Source organism: Wolffia australiana, chromosome 7 (assembly GCF_029677425.1).
Source record: "Wolffia australiana isolate 7733 chromosome 7, ASM2967742v1".
NCBI classification, from domain to species: domain Eukaryota; kingdom Viridiplantae; phylum Streptophyta; class Magnoliopsida; order Alismatales; family Araceae; genus Wolffia; species Wolffia australiana.
Window position 1 is genome coordinate 4111663 of NC_135841.1, and position 19962 is coordinate 4131624.

At 40.3% G+C, this 19962-nt stretch overlaps 1 protein-coding gene across 2 annotated transcripts; it reads left to right on the forward strand.

Moving 5' to 3' along the window:
- Positions 1-5409: 5409 nt before the first annotated feature.
- On the forward strand, positions 5410-15408 carry GLE1 (nucleoporin GLE1-like protein). Of its 2 annotated transcripts, XM_078578773.1 has the most exons (16): positions 5410-5671; positions 5947-6123; positions 6191-6355; positions 6630-6753; positions 10978-11126; positions 11293-11458; positions 11651-11834; positions 12070-12179; positions 12364-12434; positions 12564-12645; positions 12778-12864; positions 12934-13017; positions 13098-13226; positions 13357-13479; positions 14625-14946; positions 15050-15408. In XM_078578773.1, coding segments are annotated over exons 1-15 (1878 nt in total). In that variant the 5' UTR covers positions 5410-5669; the 3' UTR covers positions 14850-14946; positions 15050-15408. The 2 variants fall into 2 exon arrangements, with proteins under 2 accessions (XP_078434899.1, XP_078434898.1); XM_078578772.1 differs by lacking the exon at positions 5410-5671 and having other exon boundaries at positions 5685-6123.
- Positions 15409-19962: the final 4554 nt, after the last annotated feature.

A 19962-nucleotide genomic window follows, 5' to 3' on the forward strand; every position in this document is an offset into this window, starting at 1 on the left:
ATGGGTATCATGAAAAGTATATATTTTTCTTTAATATCTTGATAAGTATATTTAATATGCACGGAGTAAACACTCATGAATTTAGGAGGCAAGAAAAAGACACGGTATCAATATATGATACAATAATATATATGGAATAGAAAGGTCTAGCATTACTATTTTAGTTATTTAATTAATATATATATATATATATATATTAATTTGATTTGTTGTTGGAGGAGTTCTGTGGTATAGAATACATCATATACGGAGAAATACTTATATATATTTTATATAAACATCTGATATGGGTGGGCTTTGGGCTTTAGGCTTCAAAACTCGTGGTACCAAGTGGCAGCATCTAGATAAATCTAATAGGGTGATAGACAACAATCCAGTGATTTTTCTCATCCAGTATCAATAAGTGTCACACGATCAACTGCTCGAATCTGGCGCCTGTCAGCCTAAGTGCTTGGAGCAGAACACTGAGTAGCCTTGATCTCTTGCAGCGGAAGTCTCTTGCAATAGCTTCAGATCACATAGAAGGGGTTAGAGGGGAGGGTGAGGACACAGTCCTATCGGGGAACATGATTGTTGGAAGCTAAGGGGGGGGTGAATTAGCTTTTCTGATTTTATATTATCTAAATAACTTTTAATGATTCCTTGTTTTAACTCTCACCTCCTTTCTCTAAGACACCAAGTTTACTTGGTTCCTCGATCCGCTAAGTGATCGAGTTAATCCAAGGTCCCTCTTCGAGTCCAAACTAGGACTCAAGATATCCTTATCAAGGATCCTCCCTTGTAAGGTACCCTCACCCAACTTACAGAGTTGCTGAGGAGTCTTCCAGTGGCACTTCTCGTTCGTTGGTGCACGAGCTTCAACCCCGAACGCCTTCGGGTAGACCATCACGAGCACTTCCTCGTACGCCTACTTCTCTCGTCACCATCACATCCTTGATGCCACCCATGTCACCTCCCCGCCTTCTGAATCTTCTTCACCTGCTCAGATTAGTAAAAAGGAAAATAATGCCACTCCCCGTGATTGATTCAACAGTCAATCACCGCACTCAATGATGGATGAGTATATGATAATATCACAAGCACAAGAATCAAATCTTCTTTTAATCTCAGATCAAATTACTATCAAAAATCTCTCTCAGATCACAGAAATCAACTTCAAATATTTCTTTCAAAAGATCAAGATCAAAATTCCACTATCCTTCACAATACTATATGAAAAATCACCACTAAGACTATGATTGTGAAGGAATCTATCAAACTTTTCACTAAATGAGTGAATGATCAAAATGAAAAACTTCCCTTATGAGTAGAGAAGCACAGCCACACCAATTGCAGGGGAAGAACTTCACAAAGAGGAGCACTTTCTTCACACACAAAGAGCTCAAGAGAGATGGTTTTCAAAGAGGATGCCTCAACCCTTGCTATGAAGGGGTATTTATAGTGGTAGAGGGGTAGATGTAATTTTCTGAGAATTTCAAAAAAAATTCGAGCTCAAAAGGAGCTGTAATTAATTTTTTATGATTTTTTCAAAGTTTTATAGAAAGTTTCCTTAATTAAAAAATTAATTATAGTAATTAATGCTAATTAAAGTAGTTAGGTTTAATATAGGAATTTCAAAAGTGAGAAAAAAATACGATTTTTAGAAATAAGAAATGATTTTGGAAAGTCAACCGTCGGACCCGACCTTTGGAATAAATCAAATTTCCTAATTCGATTTTTCGGGTCCAAAGTACATTATATATAAATAATTTATTTCTACACTAAGAGATGACTTCTGGCGCAGTGGTAAATCGCTTCATTACTGAGGCGGAGGTCTTGGGTTCAAATCTCGTTCTCCCCATATATATATATATATATTAATTCAAACTTTAGTAGCGGACTCGACCTCGGATTTAACTGGTTAAATCCGCCCGTCGGGTCCGCCACTAAGGCTAATGGGCTCCGCCCATTTTAGGCCTTATTGGGCCCTTCTTAAATGAACTAAAATGCCAGAAATTTATTTAGGAGTCAATTTTGCACTATTTAAAATACTTTTAATTGTTTAAAAAATTCAGAAAAATGTTTATAATATTTTTAAAGTATTTAAAAATATTTCTAAGGCTTTTGAAAATAATTTCAACATACGTTAAATATGAAATGACCTTTTAAAATATTTTAAAGTATTAAAATAACATTTTAATACTTTAAAACTATTTTCAGAAACTTTAAAAAACATTTTTCATTCTCCCAAGTACTTTATGATTATTCTAGTTTATTTTATAGTTTTAACACATTTAAAAACATAATCTTAAAATATTTTAAGCTCTAATTATAAATTAGTTTCTTAATTATAAATTCATGATGTTAATGTAATTTAGTGTACATTAAAACACAAAAACCTCAACAATGATCATTGCATTGATATCATCAGAAGGGTTTGATGCAGGATGACTAGGGATGACCGGGTAGGAAAGGCTATCTAGTGTAGGGTAGGATAAATCAGACCACAAAATTCACACGATCGTTTCAAAGATTTAAATCCAGTGTAAATACTGATGGTGCAGCCCATATCCTCGTTCGAGGGTGGGAATACTATATTACAACCACCGTGGTGAAAACAAAGCAACAGTTTCAATAAATCGAATGGTCTAATCAACTAGAAGATTCAAAGGCCTAATCAACTAATTGCGAGAAGATTCAAAAGTCCAAATCAGATAATCCGACGGCGGTGGAAAAACAATCGAGGAACACTGGATGAAGAACACAGACACCAAAGAGGATAGAATTTACCTCGGCACTAGAGCAGTGCGTCGTGGCGATGCGGGTAATTCTCAATGTGTCGTGGGCGGGTGCGAGTGATGTGCGCTTTGACAGGGTGTCATGGATCCAACTGCATGGTCAGTTGGAGGGGGGTCAAGGGGGGAGTCGCCCCCTTGCGGGATTCGGGGCAGCGCCTCGAAGCCTAAATGGTAAACGAGGCGTGATGATGCACGACGTAGGATCTGAAGCACTCAGCGATCGTGCGCGTGGTCAGGTGCTTGCGATTGTGTGTGTGGCAGCCGCAGGCGGTTGTGAATGTGGTGGGTGCGTGCGGTCGTGCAGGCGACCGTGCGTGCGGCGGGCGCAGGCGGCCATGTGTGCAACGGGCGCGAGTGGCCGTGTGGCGGCGAGTGCGAGCGGCGGGCGCAGGTGGATCTGAGCGGCCGTGCGTTAGGCAGACAGGGTGGCCATGCGTGTGGTGGGCGCGGGCAGGCGTGCACGCAACGGGCATTTGCAGCGGGCGGTTAGAGATGACAGTGTGCAGGCGAAGAAGTAGGTGGGGGGGCTCCTCTCAACGGCGATAGCGGCAAAATGTGGCGGCAGCAGCGGCGGTCAGAGGCTAGGGCAAAATTTTCTTAGAAGAAGAAAACTTCAATTCCAAAGGAAATCACCAAGTATTTCTCACAGCATTGGCCTATGTATAGGCCTTGGAGGAAAGAGAAAATAAGATAACCGTTAATTTAAAACCTAATATTAATCGACGTTGGCGACGTGTCAACGTGTCACGTCAAAGGACAGTTCTGAAGTTGGTGTTGGTGACATGTCATGATGCTAGACTTCTTGTATGAAGGTGGAGGCACGTCCGATAAATGTGTGTTGTCGTGGTCGCCATCAAGGTTACATTGCCATCATAGGCATTACATGGGGAAGATGAGGGGTGATACCGAAGTAATGAGATGAGGCGCCATGCACTTTGGTAGGGGCGCTCCTGCGCCTTGAGACCCGAAACCCCGCACGCGCCCTTGCCGGCCCTCCAGCTACACGCATGCCCCGGGTCAGGCGCACAGCGCCCATGGACATGGTGATCACACACACCACCCCAGCCTTGGGCGATCACACATGCCACTAGCAACCGCGCTGACACATGTCGCGCTATCCGCTCAGGCGCCGCCATGCTCGGTGCCTCAAGCTGGGCGCCGCCTGCCCAACGCTACCCCCGAGGGCACCACGTGCTTCAAGCCATCTCGGTACTCACTTTGCGCTCACTATGCCCCAAGATGTCTCCCGCCTCGTGCCCTGGCTATGCGATGCGCACGATGTCTGCCCGCAGTTGCGCGGCTCCCTGCACAGCTCCGTGCGCTACACTGCTGCATTGCCGCCTGACCTGCGCATCCCTTGCGCTTGCGACGCTTGGCGCCCTTTCACGCACGAACGCCCTCGCCAGCCCACATACTCCAGTGCGCGCGGGTCACCCTGATCTGCCGCACAGAGTGCCGACGCGCACGCGCACCATCCATAGTGTGTTACCACTGCATGGGCAATGTCCTGAAAGATCAGGGTTGGGTGTCCCCACCCTTAGTGTGCACGCTGCATCATCACACTAAATAGGACTCAATCGTTAAATATCATGAGCCAATATGTGAACACGCCCTCCCAATAAGCACGCAAGCCTCTGGGCAGGGATGCCGCCTAGTTAGGGGCCTAACACTAAGTCATACTTATCATCTGTTCATCTATCATTCATTGCATCCGTTTAAGCAAAGAGTTAAACTTGATCATTAAGTGCAAATATTTGTTGCTTCACCTGGCCATTCACCAATCACTAGGCAATGTCGAATTCATTCTTGAGATGATTCATACATATAACGATTTATCCATCCTTCATCATCACCAACATGCTTTATCATTCATCATCATCACCAACATCGTTCATCATTCATCACCATTCATCATTCATCATCACCAACATCATTAATCATTCATCATTATCCGCTCATTTCAGTGTACAGTTATAGAGAAAAGCTCAATTTTTCTTGTCATTATACTAGATAAAAGGGGAGCTTTTATTGTATATAATACACTGAAAATTTATACATTCATCCTTCATCATTCACCATTCTTCATCATCATCACCAACATCCTTCATCATTCATCATTCATCATCACCAACATCCTTCATCATTCAGCATGCATTATCATCATCAATCATCATCATCATCACCAATATCCTTCGTCCTTCATCATTCATCATTCATCATCATCATCATCATCAATCATCATTCATCATCAATCATCGTTCATCATCAATCATCATCAATCATCATCGTCATCATTCATCATCAATCATCATCAATCATCATTCATTATCATCATCATCATCATCACCACCACCATCATCATCATCAATCATCATTCATCATCATCATCATCATCATCATCACCACCACCATCATCATCATCATTCATCCCGACCATCATCACTGTCATCATCATCTTGAACAAATCAAAACCAAATCCATGAAAATGTAGAATTAGGATCTTGTAGAACCCTAAATTGATTACCCATGCGAGTTTATTATTATACGTGAATGTAATTTTGGAGACAATAATTTGAATAGCCATATCAAAATTGGATGGAATATACTAGATATATTTACATCAGGAAAACCGCCAACGGCTACAAAGAGGCAGCCTTCTTCTCGCTCTGCGGAAGGTGGCGATTTCTTCGATCATCCACTGCTTCAATTTTCCGCTCAAATTGGCAATGCTTCTCGCTAGGGTTTCTGAGAGTGTAAGCAGGCGACGGATCGCAGCGCGGGCTGTTCTTGAGTAGATTACTTGATCTGTTTGAAGGATCAGCAAAGGAGGGCCAGTTATTCTGTGTATAAGATTGTGTAAATTGCAGCAGGAAGCCTGCTTTTGGGGTTTACATGTAAGATATTTGCGTCTTATATGCGTGAATTGGCGCGTCTTGAACGCGTTCCGCGTTAGATGTTAGAAATTTGCGTCTTATATGTGTGATTTGTTCTGTATTTTGGTTTCATTCCATTCATCTCTCGGAAAATTCATCGCCTTGAGATGGTATAGACTGCTGCAAGTGAATGGTTTTCATTTGAGATGCAAGTGATTGAATCTGTGATTCGGTTTCATTCCACTTATATTTTGAGACATGTATTGCCATTTGTTCCTTCTGCGACCTCTTTGCAGGGGTTTTATCGAACTGAAGCCACCGGTAGCCAAGAACCCCGCACTATGTGGGAGATTGTCGCTAGAGCCCGACCCGTGCTGGACACTGGATTCGCTCATTTCAGAGCTCAATTCAGTTTCAATCAAGGGCATGCTGCCTCCTTCTTCCTCCCCACTCTCAAGCGCAATGCAGTTTAGGTGTTTGATGATATTTCTTCCTGTTTTTCTGATAATCGGCGATCTCTTACTGATGTTGGTTTGGCAGGGACGAGGGCAAAAATAAAAAAAGGAATGCTGTGCACCACGGCAAAGCTTTCGTCATCTGCATAACTGATGAAGATATCGATGATTACCATGAAGAGGGGGAAGAAATTTACATGAAATCCTCAAGAGCAGGCACGCGTTTCTCATGCCCGGACTCAGATTTCAGGTCAGCAAATTTGAGTCATAATTAACTAAATTTTGTTATATTGAGATGCCAATCCTCTCCTTTACTCTGCATTGACTTTGCATTTTATAGCGTAAATGAAATTCTCAAATGCCTCGTTATACTCCCACATATTAGAGTTCTTCAGATGTTACTGCTATTGTGTCCCTGATTGTCTATTTGAACAAAAGTATTTCCAGTGGCAATATTCCTCTTTCTTCAACATTATCAGTGAGTGTCATAATGACTTGTAATTCAACCGTGTTTTCTTACCCAGTGATTCCGAGGCTTCTGAGGGCGAATTATATCTCGAACAGTCTCCAATTGCTCTTATGGACAAAACCAATTTAACCGAGTCACTCTTGAAGGAGTTGGAACGAGAACACCAGCAAAGAATTAAGGTACACCTTTTTACACACATTGACAATCATAAATTACTTCAGCTCCTTTTACTAATTTTTTGCTGTTATTGTAATTTTAACCATTTCATATTCCCTGGAATGGCCTCTATAACCCTACGATTGAAGCACTTAAGGAAGATAATTTTCTTAAAGATGTTCTCAAATGACTGGTGTCACTTTTTAAATTCCTCAATTAACTTAAGATGTTTCAATTTTGCACAAAGGAAATGAAGTAAGATTTGGGTCTTGTCAAAGTCAACATCATTGAACCTTGTCGACATTAACAGTGATGTTGGCAAATTTTAGAGTGGTTGATTAATTACATTGATGAGGCCACCATTGATGTTTGGCATTGATGATGACCGATATCACATATGGTTGGTACTGTCCTTCAATATCAGCCCTCAACCTAGTAAAATTTTAGTGAAAAACTTGTCAACCCTGGTAAATGTCATGGTCAATGATCAGGCCAAATTTACCGGCCTGGTTTACAAATGATCGGGCCAAATCAGCCTTTTTGGGAAGTGGGTTATCCCAAGAAGAGGAGAATCATTGTGCAGAGGTATTGAGAGCAATGATTGGGAGACTTCTGCTGAGATATTCGGGCCTGCCATTGAAGAGGGGGAGGATGACTAAATCAGATTGGCGACCAGTTATAGAGAAGGTTGAATGACAGCTGGAGAGATGGCAGGCTAAGGTGTTATCGAGGGGGAAACCTCTAGTGCTGCTGCGATCAGTGTTATCAGCCATCCCCATCTTTCATCTTTCAGTATTCAAGATGCCAGCGGGAATTGGGAAGAGACTAGAAAGCATGATGAGATGCTTCTTATGGAGATAATCTGGGCCGGAACAAAGCCATAGGCTAACGATGGCTGCATGAGACATTGCGTGTCGGCCGACTAAAATTGGAGGATTGGGGGTCTTACACATACAGAATATGAACACAGAGTTGCCAACATAATGGTTGGATAGGGTTATGAATCCAGGGGATGACCATACTTTCATTTCCTGCTGGGCTTCTATGGTAGGGAGATGAAATGGGACAGAAAAGTGGCTCCGTTCTAAGAGGCATCGTCCTTTTGGCAAGGACCTTGGCAGATCTTCCCATGGTTATGTGATATGTTCTTTTTGAAGAAGTATAAAAGAAGGTACAAGAAGCGAGCCGGTCAACAGCCCTTTGACCGCAAAACATGACCAAGGGGGGACAAACCCCTATAAATATAGAAGAAATGAAGGAGGGAGGCATCGGGCTTTTCTTGAAAACAGAGGCTGACGGTTACAATTGTCAGAAAAGGCTGGAGCAGCAGGAGTTGGTCTGCTGATCTGGAGGGAGGTAGCTTCGCCGCGGAAGGGGGAGCTGTCTCTTAGATTGTTCATTACTACTCTTCTTATCTTACTCTTCCTCAATTCGAATCCAGACTTACATTGATGATTTCTTGGTGAATTCTTGAGTTCCAAGTTGAGAAGTATTCATTGATACTCCTTCTCTGCCAAGTTAGGGGATGACCTAGTATTTCAGCATTGGTTGGATGCATGGTCGCCACGATGGATCTTGTGTGAGGTATTCCCTCGTTTATACGCACTCACACGGAGCCCCAATGCCCAGGTTCAGGACTATAGGGATGGAGCATGGAACCCCATCTTACGTGGTGCCTTGGGGTTGTAGAATTCCTTGGCATGCAGCAGTCCCTAGTCCAATTAGGTCCAAAGGGTGGGAACAAGATGGTAGGACATGGGTAAATGGTCCTTTTTGGGTCTAGAGGGCATATGCAAAGATCCAAGAGGGGCGAGAGGAGCACAGGCAACCATCCAGGCATGTAGATTCATATGGCAGCAAAAAGTCCTGTTGAAGGTTGTTAGCAGATTCCATGGCTGGTCGGCAGTTGACCTAGCCGCCAGTCAGAACGAGAGAGAAAACACAACGAAACTTCTTACTTCATTCCTAGGGTTTCTCTGGTTTAAAACCCGGAGACTTACAAATAAATGGGCCGGACCCATATAAGGGAGCTAGCGGATTAGTGAGTCAGTGGGCGCCTTACATATGGAGCCCACATTTACAGATAAACAAAAAACAGTAAACTAAAAACAACAATAATTGTAAGGGCAATGCATCTTCTGCTGACAAAGGTAATGATTTTCAGATGGCTGCTATAATGGAGAAGACTAATGACACGAGCATTTTGTAAAAAGCTATACCCAGATACATCGTCGGAATGTCTATAACGCTCTAGAGGGGAAGAAGATTGCTAACACCTATTTTTTGAGTGCCCTTTTGGTCGCATGGTTTGGGCCAGCTGCGGGATAATAAGGGTGGACATCACTTATGAATAGGCGTATTGGGGCTAAATCCAGAACTGTGGGTGAAGAAGGAAAGAAGAAGGCAGTCGGGTACTGGCAGCTCTATGGGCCATCTTGTGCTATTTAGGGGCAGGAGGCTTCAACCGACGCTGCTTCTACCCATGAGTTGGAAGGACTTAAGGCACCGTGGTTTCCTCAGACAATGGTTGGAGAAAGGTGAGTTTGATCTTGTTTTGGATTTGCCGAGATGGGCCTGTATGACTCTACTAGGAAGGTCATGGGTTTTTCAGATGATCATCCCCTTTATATTTCAGTAAAAAATAGACTTAGCTGACTTCTGGGGGGGAGATTGAATACTCCTAACCTTGGACGAGCGAGGGTTGATTTGGTCTGACGTTGACATCTATCGTGAGGAGACTCATTAAGTTTCCCCTCACTATCTCTATCTGCTGGATTCTCATTCTGCACTCTTGGTCACTTTCTGCATCTCAACTGTTGCTACCTCACCTTCTCTTCTTGATAGCATCGAGAGATGGAATTCGTGGAATCTATTGTGGACGGAGTTTCTTTGTTATTCATTGATTCTTGGTTCAAGAATTTAGATCGTGACACTGATACGATTCCGCTTCGTAATCGTATCTTGGGCAATGTAAATCACCCCAAATCGTAATACAATTTCAAGATTGTAGTCCAAGGAGAGTGGAGAGGATGAGAGGTTCCCGGGGGTAAGAGAAGAACGGGAATGGTGGGGGGGAAAGGCCGAGCTGAGGAGGTAGGGATGGGCCGGGGACGAGCCGCCTGAAGACGCGGTGAGGGAGAGGCGGTCACGAAGACGGGGACCGTAGAGGAGGATAGAGCTTGGGCAAGACGAGAGGAGAGAAGGGAAAACAATCACTCAATATTACTTCCCATCTGCCCTCCCCTGAAGGAGGGCTGTGCTATTTAAAGGAACGTAAAGGTAATTATGCCGAAATGCCCTCGAGAGTCACGGGAACCCTATCAGACACATGCATGAAGAAGTGGTTAAGGAGAGGGAGAACGTCCAAACTGCATTAAAAGTCATACATGGGCATACACCTACTTATAGGAGATTCAAAGGAGAGTTCTAACTTCCTTCTCTGCCTCACACTCGAAAACCAACAAAGTAGAACTATTCAACCTACTCTAAAACCATGAAAAATACTTCACGTCCTGGAAACCGCTTCCACATCCTGCATATCTTGACTCCTCCAAGTTTAAACCCATCAACATGGACAATGATGTTGACAAAATCCTCAGCAAGCCGTCAACCTACATCAATGTCACATAATGTTACCATCATGAGGATGTGCCGAACCCTAGCATCAAGAGCGAAGGCCTGCAATATCCCAGGGTCTTTTCAGGGGTCCTCTTTCATTGGTCTATACATATTTCATGTGCCGTGTTGTGACTGAATCCTTTTGTACTTGAGGGACTCATATTTTTTTTTGAAACATATTTATTAAGAGCATATGTTATTTATTTATCCCTTGCCAATTTTTTTTTTATCAATGTTCAGAAGTAGTGTTCAGACCACTAGTTAGTTTTACAATGTCACGAGGCAAAATTTACCAAGAGGAGACGTGAAATTTGAAATCTGTTACTCTGCGAGTCCACTTTATATATTGATTACTTTGACCGATAAATGTAATGAAAATTAATAAAAAAAGTTGGTGCTGAATATGTTTCTTCATGTTGCAAATAAAACTGAGGATTCCAGCGTACATTTCTCGTATCCTAAAATATGGATTGCGCTATATTTTTTTACCATTTTATTTTACTTTAGTTCAGATCCGTGTCCATTTTTTACTTCAAAATTACTAGAAATTGTATACTTACATGGTCTCCTTTTTTATTCATACTTTCTGAAAGCGTATAAATGCTTCCCTGTAATTGTGGAACTTTCAGGAGGAAATTAGGAAAAAGGCATTTGCTTTGGAGGCAGAGCTAAAAGGCGAAAATTGTAGATCGTTGTCTGCTATTACTCAGCTTGATAAACTGACGGAGATAAGGAGGGAGATGGATAGGCGAATGGACAAGCAGTATCAGAGGAAGATGTAATGCGCTATTATTGTATTTTTCCTCATGTCTTATATACCCATGTTAAATTTGATTGCTTTGTGATTCATTTGCTCAAAATTATGTTTTAGCTCTTTGTGGTGGTATTTTTTCTTGATTTTGTTCCCATAAATTTGAGAATCACTACATTTATATTCATGGCAGAGCAGAAGCGTTTGATAGTCATCTATCACGAATCCAAAGGGATCATGAACAAAGATCGCAAATAGAGGAGAGGAGAATCAAAGATGACGCTGCTCTTGAAGAGCTAAAGAAAAGGGAAAAGGCTCTTCAAGAAGCACGATTGCATCAAGCAAAAGTAGAAGCTGAGGTTAGTAAACCATAAAATCTTTTATCTGGAGACGTTTAAATATTTTTCATTTTTTTTGAAGAAATTGAATATTTTTCATTTACTTGTTAAAAATTGAATAATTATAATATTCTTTGAATTTATGTTGGCATTGAGAAACATTAGTATCAGTAGAACTCTGTAATTGTACATGGAGTATTCCCAAAAATACAGGCTAAACAAGAGGCTGCGAGACAGGAAGAGGAGAGACAGAAGGCTGCCCTGGAAGCAGAGAGGTTGGCCAAATCAGTGGCAAAAAGAGAGGAAGATGAAAAAGTTGTCAAAGTTCCTCCTGCTGAAGCAACCGAGAAGAAACAGGAGAAACAACCCGAAGGAGATGTGCCTTCTACACTTTCAGGTGCTATCTTTATGAATGTTTATTGATTTTTTTCTTAAATAAAAAGAAAAATGCATGCTTAGAAGTATGTTCTTATGGTTGTTTGGAAACAACGTATCAGAGAGTTTAAAAGTGCTACTCAGCATACAAGCTTTACCTTCCAAACTCTGTTTCATTCTCCAAATTTGCCTTGTAATATTTCGTTATTGGGTCTATGTTACGGAGCTCATATTAATTAATCCATTTCTTTTTTCAGATTTCATTGTCAAAGTCGCAGATTCTGCAAAACAAGCGGCCGTAGAACGCATCACAAAACATGACAATGGACTGGAACTGTATAACAAATTACTTTATTCTGGGGATAAGGTCTTTCTCTTTCCTCTTTCTTTGATCCATAGCTCAGGCTTCCTTTTTCTTAATGCTCTTCAAAAGATACCTTATTTTTTGGAGTGGAAAACGATTGAGCTTATTATTATTTTGTATAAAAATTGCCGACTGATATTATTGACTTAACAATTTGTTTAAGTATTAACTTTATCATGATCAACAGGATTTCGATAAGTACCAAAGGCAGATTGGCAGGCAGATAAGACAGCTAACAGCGACTGTTGAGAGCGTTAGGTGAGCCTTCTGAAATAGCGGACTGCAATTTCTGTGGCATTTTTTTCAACCCTTGACTTTTATTTATGAGTTTATTCTAGATTGATTCCTCTTTTGAGTGTACCTTGTCTTGTCTTTGATTCCTTGCAGAACTAAATCGACAGAGTTAAGTAAAGTCCTGAGGGACTCTCGGTGCCCGTACCCTGTGTCCTTGATGATATTTGCGAAGAAGGTACCCTGCCAATTTTTTTCTTGTGTCTAGTGGCTTAGAAAAACCATTTACTTAGGTTGTTTTACGTCCATTTCTAGAAATTTTATAAAACGTATATACCGCTTCTTATAATTATGCCTTTGTGAATGACAGTTGCTGGACCTTTGTGAGAATCCTGGGGCTAGCTTTGATGGCATTGCTTTTGCTGTTGGCCATATCATCGTCCGTGTCACTGCAAATGTGTGACCATTTTCTCTTCTTTCTTCCCATTAATGTGAAATGAAGTAGCATAAAATGTTTCTCCCACAGGTTCCTGAAACTCTGGATTATCTTCTGGCCGAATTCCACAAGAGCTGCATGTTTACAGTGCCACAGTTCGTGCAATATTCCAAGGTCTGATCGTGTGGGAATTTTGTTCAAATTTAGGCGTAACTCTTTCCCTTGTCACTCCAGGTTTTTTTTTTCATTTTCAGGGAATGAACCGTGCAAAGGAATATTGGAAGCTGATTGGGTATCGGGAAGAAGAAGACAAGATGGAAAGCACTGATAGCTATCTTGATCGTGTTGAATCTTACATGAAGCTGTATGGTGCGTTGGTGCAGGTTAGTTTCATTTTTTGTTTTATTATTCTGTGGTGATCTTCCTTTGTTTGAAAAAACTGTACATGGAACGGAAAATGATTCTACATTGACTCTTGGTCTTCATTTTTCTTGATTCATGATGTGCTGGCAGACGGATGCCGGGAATGTGCCCAATCCTCATGGACTGAGAGAAGGGTGGGCCTGGCTGGCAAGGTTCCTCAACACGCTCCCAGTCACCAGATCCACTGCTGTTGCCCTAGAGGCCTTCTTGAAGGTCACATTAGATCCGTGCACTCATAGATATCCATCAACATACATCCGTCCATCTCTCCATCCATCTATAGATGTGTTCACCCATCCATTCAACCATCCATCCATGTGTACATTTGTTATTCCATTTATTCATCCATCCATTATCCACCTGTCAGTCTGTCAAGCTGATCATCCATCCGTCCCTTCGTCTTCCGTCCATCCGTCACTCTGTTTTCCGTCTGTCCATCTGTCCATCCCTCCCTGTCTTCCATCTGTCCATCTGTCCATCCATCCCTTCGGCTTCCATCCGTACGTCCGTCCATCTGTCTATCCATCCTTTTGTCTTCCATCCTTACGTCCGTCCATCTGTCCATCCATCCCTTTGCCTTCCATCTTTATGTCTGTCCATCTGTCCATCCATCCCTTTGTCTTCCATCCTTACCATCATCCATCTGTCCATCCATGCATCTGCTAGCCAATAAAACGATCATCTATCTGTCCATCCATGCATCTGCTAGCCAATAAAACGATCATCTATCTGTCCATCCATGCATCTGCTAGCCAATAAAACGATCATCTATCTGTCCATCCATGCATCTGCGAGCCAATAAAACCATCATCCATCTGTCCATCCATACATCTGCTGGCCAATAAAACCATCATCTATCTGTCCATCCATGCATCTTCTAGCCAATAAAACCATCATCCATCTGTCCATCCATGCATCTGCTAGCCAATAAAACCATCATCCATCTGTCCATCCGTGCATCTGCTAGCCAATAAAACCATCATCCATCTGTCCATCCGTGCATCTGCTAGCCAATAGAACCATCATCCATCTGTCCATCCATGCATCTGCGAGCCAATAAAACCATCATCCATCTGTCCATCCATGCATCTGCGAGCCAATAAAACCATCATCCAAAAGTCCCTCTATCCGTCTGACCTTCCATCAATCCATACATCCTCTGACAATCCGTCCTCCATCAGTCCTTCCATCTATCATCCATCTGCTTGTTTGTCTATCTCTCTGGCAATCTATCAATCTGTCAGTCCATCCATCCATCTATCCATCAGTCCGTCCGTCTTTCAATGACGACACACATCATCCTCCCATCCTTTCATCCATTTCTACCACTCTTAACCTCCATTTTTTTCTAATTTCAGATGGCGGGCTTCGCGCTGTTCAAAAGATACAGAGGCCAGTTTGTGAAGCTAATCAACACCATCAACCAACGGTTCATGCCGGCCCTGAGGAGGTCCCAATCCGATCCAGATGTCCACCGGATTATCAGCAAGCTCGAGGCCTACTTGAATCACAGACAGTATCTCACAGAGCCCCCCGGCCACCGCCTTGAAACCTCCTTATCCTCCAGAGTCCACATGGCCTAACCATCCAGTCTCTCGCATTCTTTTTTTCTCTCTCTTCATCTAATTTGTTGAGAAGATCAAGATACAAACCAGGTTTTCAAGAAGATCCCAATTTCAGGTGCAGACTCCCCTTACTCCAGCTTTTGGAGCAAACTCAGTTTCTTTGTTTTTTTACTAGTGATAGAAATGCTTATATAATCATTCCTGCGTCTTTGTTGCAGATTCAAACTGGCACATAGAATGGATCAGCTTCCAAAAATGTAGGCCAAACAAGAAATGACATATAACAGTGGATCAAACGTAGATGAGGTTATTATGAGGAGTCTCATATTAATTCCTTGAATTTCTTGAAGTGTTGCTTATGGCCAAAAGATCTGAACCAGATCCTGGCGAGTTTGGTCAGTCATGTCTAGTGGATGGGCTTTTCAGCTTTACTTGTATCAGATTGAGATCAATAGCTTCAAGAGAGGTCCATGATCATTCTGTTGCTTTGTCTTCAAGTCATTCAAATTGGAGAACGATGTGTTGAGTGTGGGCAAGAACATTTCAAATATACAATGGTTAATGTGGGTTTCCGAGAGATTAGGAATGTGGCGTTTGTTGCCAGACCAAGAAAGTATCTCTCAATTATTTTTTTTCAAGTTAAAAACTTCAATAAATGGTCTATCTTTAGTTTAATTATCTATTTCTAGTTAATGTTAATTGGTGAAATAAGAGAATTGTTTGGTTCAATAGAGTAGGATGTAACATTTGTATTGTCTTTCAATCCTTGACTCAGATAAAAAATTGTAGTATTTACTTTTGATGTATTTCCAAATCCATTGCTCTAAAGAATGAATGTCACTAAGAAAAAAGAATTGATTAGAGTTTCACGGATAATCATTTAGAAATTTACTGTTCGTAGAAAGTTATTTGAATAAGTTGGAAGTACATATAGGGTCAGTATGGTCAAAATTTGTAAATCCTCTGATATATAATTAACTTAGAAGCTTATCAACAAAGTAAATTATGAGGAAGGAAAATTCATTATTCTTTAGTGAACTTCTACTTAGTATTCGTGGTTATGAAGAAAGACAAACCTTGACTACCCGGTAAATGTAAAATATAAGAGTATTGCAGAACTCTCAAAACTAGAGTTCTTGATTCACAAGTGGTCGTATGTATTTAGTTTTGCATTTTTTGGCCTTATAAAAGAAAATAGCTTACAAAATCAAGCAAAAAATTACGTCAATGTGTTAAGAACCATTGTATATTGGGTTTGACTGTTTGAACATTTACATGAATGATATTTTAGAGTTGCGAATAAACATCAGGGAAGTTTATGTTTGTTATTCAATGGAGATGATGTCAAACATTTTGCTACTTAACCACTTACCTGACAACAAAACGTCATAAATATTATCATCGTTTATTTTTTTATTTTTTCCTCTCTTTGTGGTAGAGGATCATCATGCATAAATATGTAGTTTGATGGAATACGAAATTCAACTTGGGTATGCAAGCAATAATTCCTCTCATCCAGATGAACCCATTGAGTATATACATAATTAAAGATTGTACTTATCCTTTCATGGAGTAGGATGATCTGATCTTGTCATTTAGAGCTTCCAGAAATTACCAATAATCCACTATTTAAATGGGTCATGTTTCATTCTATATTATCTTCATGAAAATTATGTATATATTTTATTAACTTTTGTTTACCCTTTTTCAGACTAATCTGGGATAAGTTTTCGGATTTAAGAAATCATTAGGGAAAGAAAGATAATAAAATAATTATATTTATGAAAAGAAAATCTGATGCCCTGTGGAAAAATTATTTTAGAAGACTACTTACACATGGCTTTTAAACTTTTAGCAATTTAAAGCTTATGTATAACTTCACTATGGAAAAATTAATTTTTTTTATCAAATGAATATACAGAAAGTTAGCTGGAACTGAAGAGGTGGTCATGAAATACTAACATCTTCATCAGCATTGATATGATATATGAATGTCCTTATGCTTTTATGATATATTATATAAGTAGATCTAACTAAATGGATAGTTGGTGTGAGATATATTGAGTGTTGTTTTATCGGGTCTAACCACTGATGTAACACGACGTGCCGGGATCAAGCGGCTCGTGTTTACACCACAAGGAGTAAAGGGCAGAGCAGCGGAGCGGCAGCACGGGGCGGACGCTTCGGCATCGGTGACTGGGTGGGCCCGGCTACGTTCTCCTATTGGGCGACAAAGATAGGCGTTGGCGGTGCGGAGCGGCGGCTGTATATCCTACTGCGGCATGTACTTCGCAGCAGTAAACTAGCGGCGACATGTCATCCTACGATCGTCTCCCCTGAAGCTTCTCTAGGAGACCGTAGTGGCGGGTATGTGACAGCGGAATGGCGCAGCGGCATAAGGCAGCTGCATCTAGATTCTATCGGACTTCAGCGATGGCGATATCGGGCGTCGCTCCAATGAGCGGCCTGAGGGGCCAGAATCGGCCAAAGCCGGCGGGGGCAGATGAGGTGGCCGGTGATGACGAGGACAGCCGAGGCGGGTCCCATGGCCACCGAGGTGGCGGAGCTGGCGGCGCCGGCGCTCCCGGCGATGATGACGGGAAAATGCCCTAACCTCCTATCTTGGGGGCATTTCCGTAATTCTCTGAAACTTCTAAAACTTATAAAAAACTCTCAAAAATACTTCTAAAATGCCTAAAAATTCAAAATACTACATTTTCTCAAATCTTTCATTTGGCTCTCTCCTCTTACGAGGGGCAACCTCCCTATTATAGGGAAGAAGGGGGCCCAAGTTAGTTAGGGGAAATAGAAACAAACAAACAGAAAAATATGTCCTTAAGGCAGGATGGTCCCCCATCAACCACCAATGTATTGAGAGAGCTGTTGTGAAAAGAATTGAAAATCAATGATATCTGTGATTTGTAGACTGTCATGCTACTTATCATTCACTTCCTTCTGAAGTGATTTCATACTCAATCTTCCCCTTCACTTGAGAATTTCCCACATGTAGTATCTGAGAATTTTCCGATTATGGTGTTTTACAACTTGATAAGTTAACACTATTTTACCTACGGTAACAGAAAGTATGAATCCATTATTAGATAATGATATTAGATAATGATATTAGATAATGATAATTTCCAGGATATAACTGTTTTTGATTGATGGTTCAATTTCCTAATTCATGCATTTTTATTTTCTTGAGTTATGAATTAAGCTGTATAAGGGATCGACTAACATTGTCTGTTAAGATATGTCACTGGCACTGGCTTTCAACTTTCCAGGATAACTATAATAATAAATAATAATGACAGTACAGTTTATTAAGATCAACTAAAATATGTAAGAGCGCAATGCAGTTTACGCTTAACAGTTTATTGTCGATTATACAAATAAAAATTAATATTACAGATTAATTATTTAATATAAGAAAATCTGAAAACATCGCACCAGCTCTGTGAATTCTCATAAAAGCCATTGCAATTCAGTAACTTTTGCTAATTTAGTTTCATTTTCACAGTGAAATATGTAATATATTAAAATGATAGGTTAAAAATTTTAATCTAAATAATTTCATTTTAATTTGACATACATATATGTTTTTGGGATAATTTTAGGGTTTACTTGATTAAATTTTATACACAAAAATTCACTAATTATTTTAATTTTATTTCCAACTTTTATGTGTGTATTGTTATTTAAAATTTTCAACTCTAGTAATGTCAGATTTCAGAATTTCTTCGTTCCGCTCCTAAAGTTGCACCTTCGGAAAACCTCTTACTTTGTAGACCACGTGCACCACTCTCAAGAAGCAAGGTTTTATAAGTTATAATTTCAAATCCTTAAGTAATACATTGAAAATGAAAATTATTTTTAAAACTTTCAAATCTTTTGAGTTTAAAATATTTTTAAAAGGTTAGCTTTAGTAAATGATATTGAATGCCAACATATTAATGTACCATGTAATGCTGCAACATCTTCGCCTCTAAAGTAAATTAATATTTTGGGAGTTTGAGACTTTAGCTCCTTGAGCAATGTATTTTGAGAATTCTTTTGAAACATTCTCTCCATGAATCTTACAAATCCTAAAAAGGTTCTATGAAGAGGATAGCTTTTCAAAAAAGACTAGGTGACAACCTGCGCCAAACTTGGAGATCCGGCTTAACCATCCAAGCTTAAAAGATCTGAGAGTGGACCTATGGGTAAATCACCAATATTCCAACTGAATACTAGAAGGTGCAGGACTCTGTAACAGTGAGCTAGAGCATGGTCAACCTTTCTCTATCCCATAAAATGTTGACCTTTATCCACTCTCAGATCAGTCAATCTCCTCCTTTGTCATCTAAATCATTCCATTTTCTTAAAGTAAATCAGTCATTTTATTGATCAAAACTGTGGTCAGATGTGAACAGTATTATGTCGATGTTCTCCTTTCTCATTCTCTTTTTCATGTGTAGACATTATTTTCAAGGAAATATTTAGTCACATTTAATCTATCTTTCATGTCAAAGTTACAGTTGAAAGTAGAATTATTCATCCATGTGGATTGACCTAGAAGACCATTGCTCAAAAGTCAAATTTTGACTTTTGAACAGTGAGAGGTTTGAGAATCTTCAGTGGGAATCCTAAACACTGAGAGGTTCTCAATCAATAACCATTTTTAATTAACAATTTTTCATATTATTAATATCAAAATTGCTCTTTGAAGGGACCCAAGCATAAAGCTTGTAAAATATAACTATTAAAAAAAGAAGAATACATATCATTAATATGAATCATTATTTTAAAAATGAGACAACTTGAAGACCAACGTTCAAAAGTCAAATTTTGACTTTTGAACAGTGAGAGGTTTGAGAATTGTCTGTTCGGGAATCCTTAACAATGAGAGGTTCTCATTCAACAACCATTTTTAATTAACAATTTTTCATATTGATTAACGCCAAAATTGCTATTTGAAGGGACCCTAGCACAAAGCTTGTAAAATATAACTATTAAAAAAAGAAGAATGCATGTCATTAATATGAATCATTATTTAAAAAATGAGAGAACTTGAATACCATTGTTCAAAAGTCAAAGTTTGACTTTTGAACAGTGAGAGGTTTGAGAATCTTCTGTGTGGGAATCCTAAACA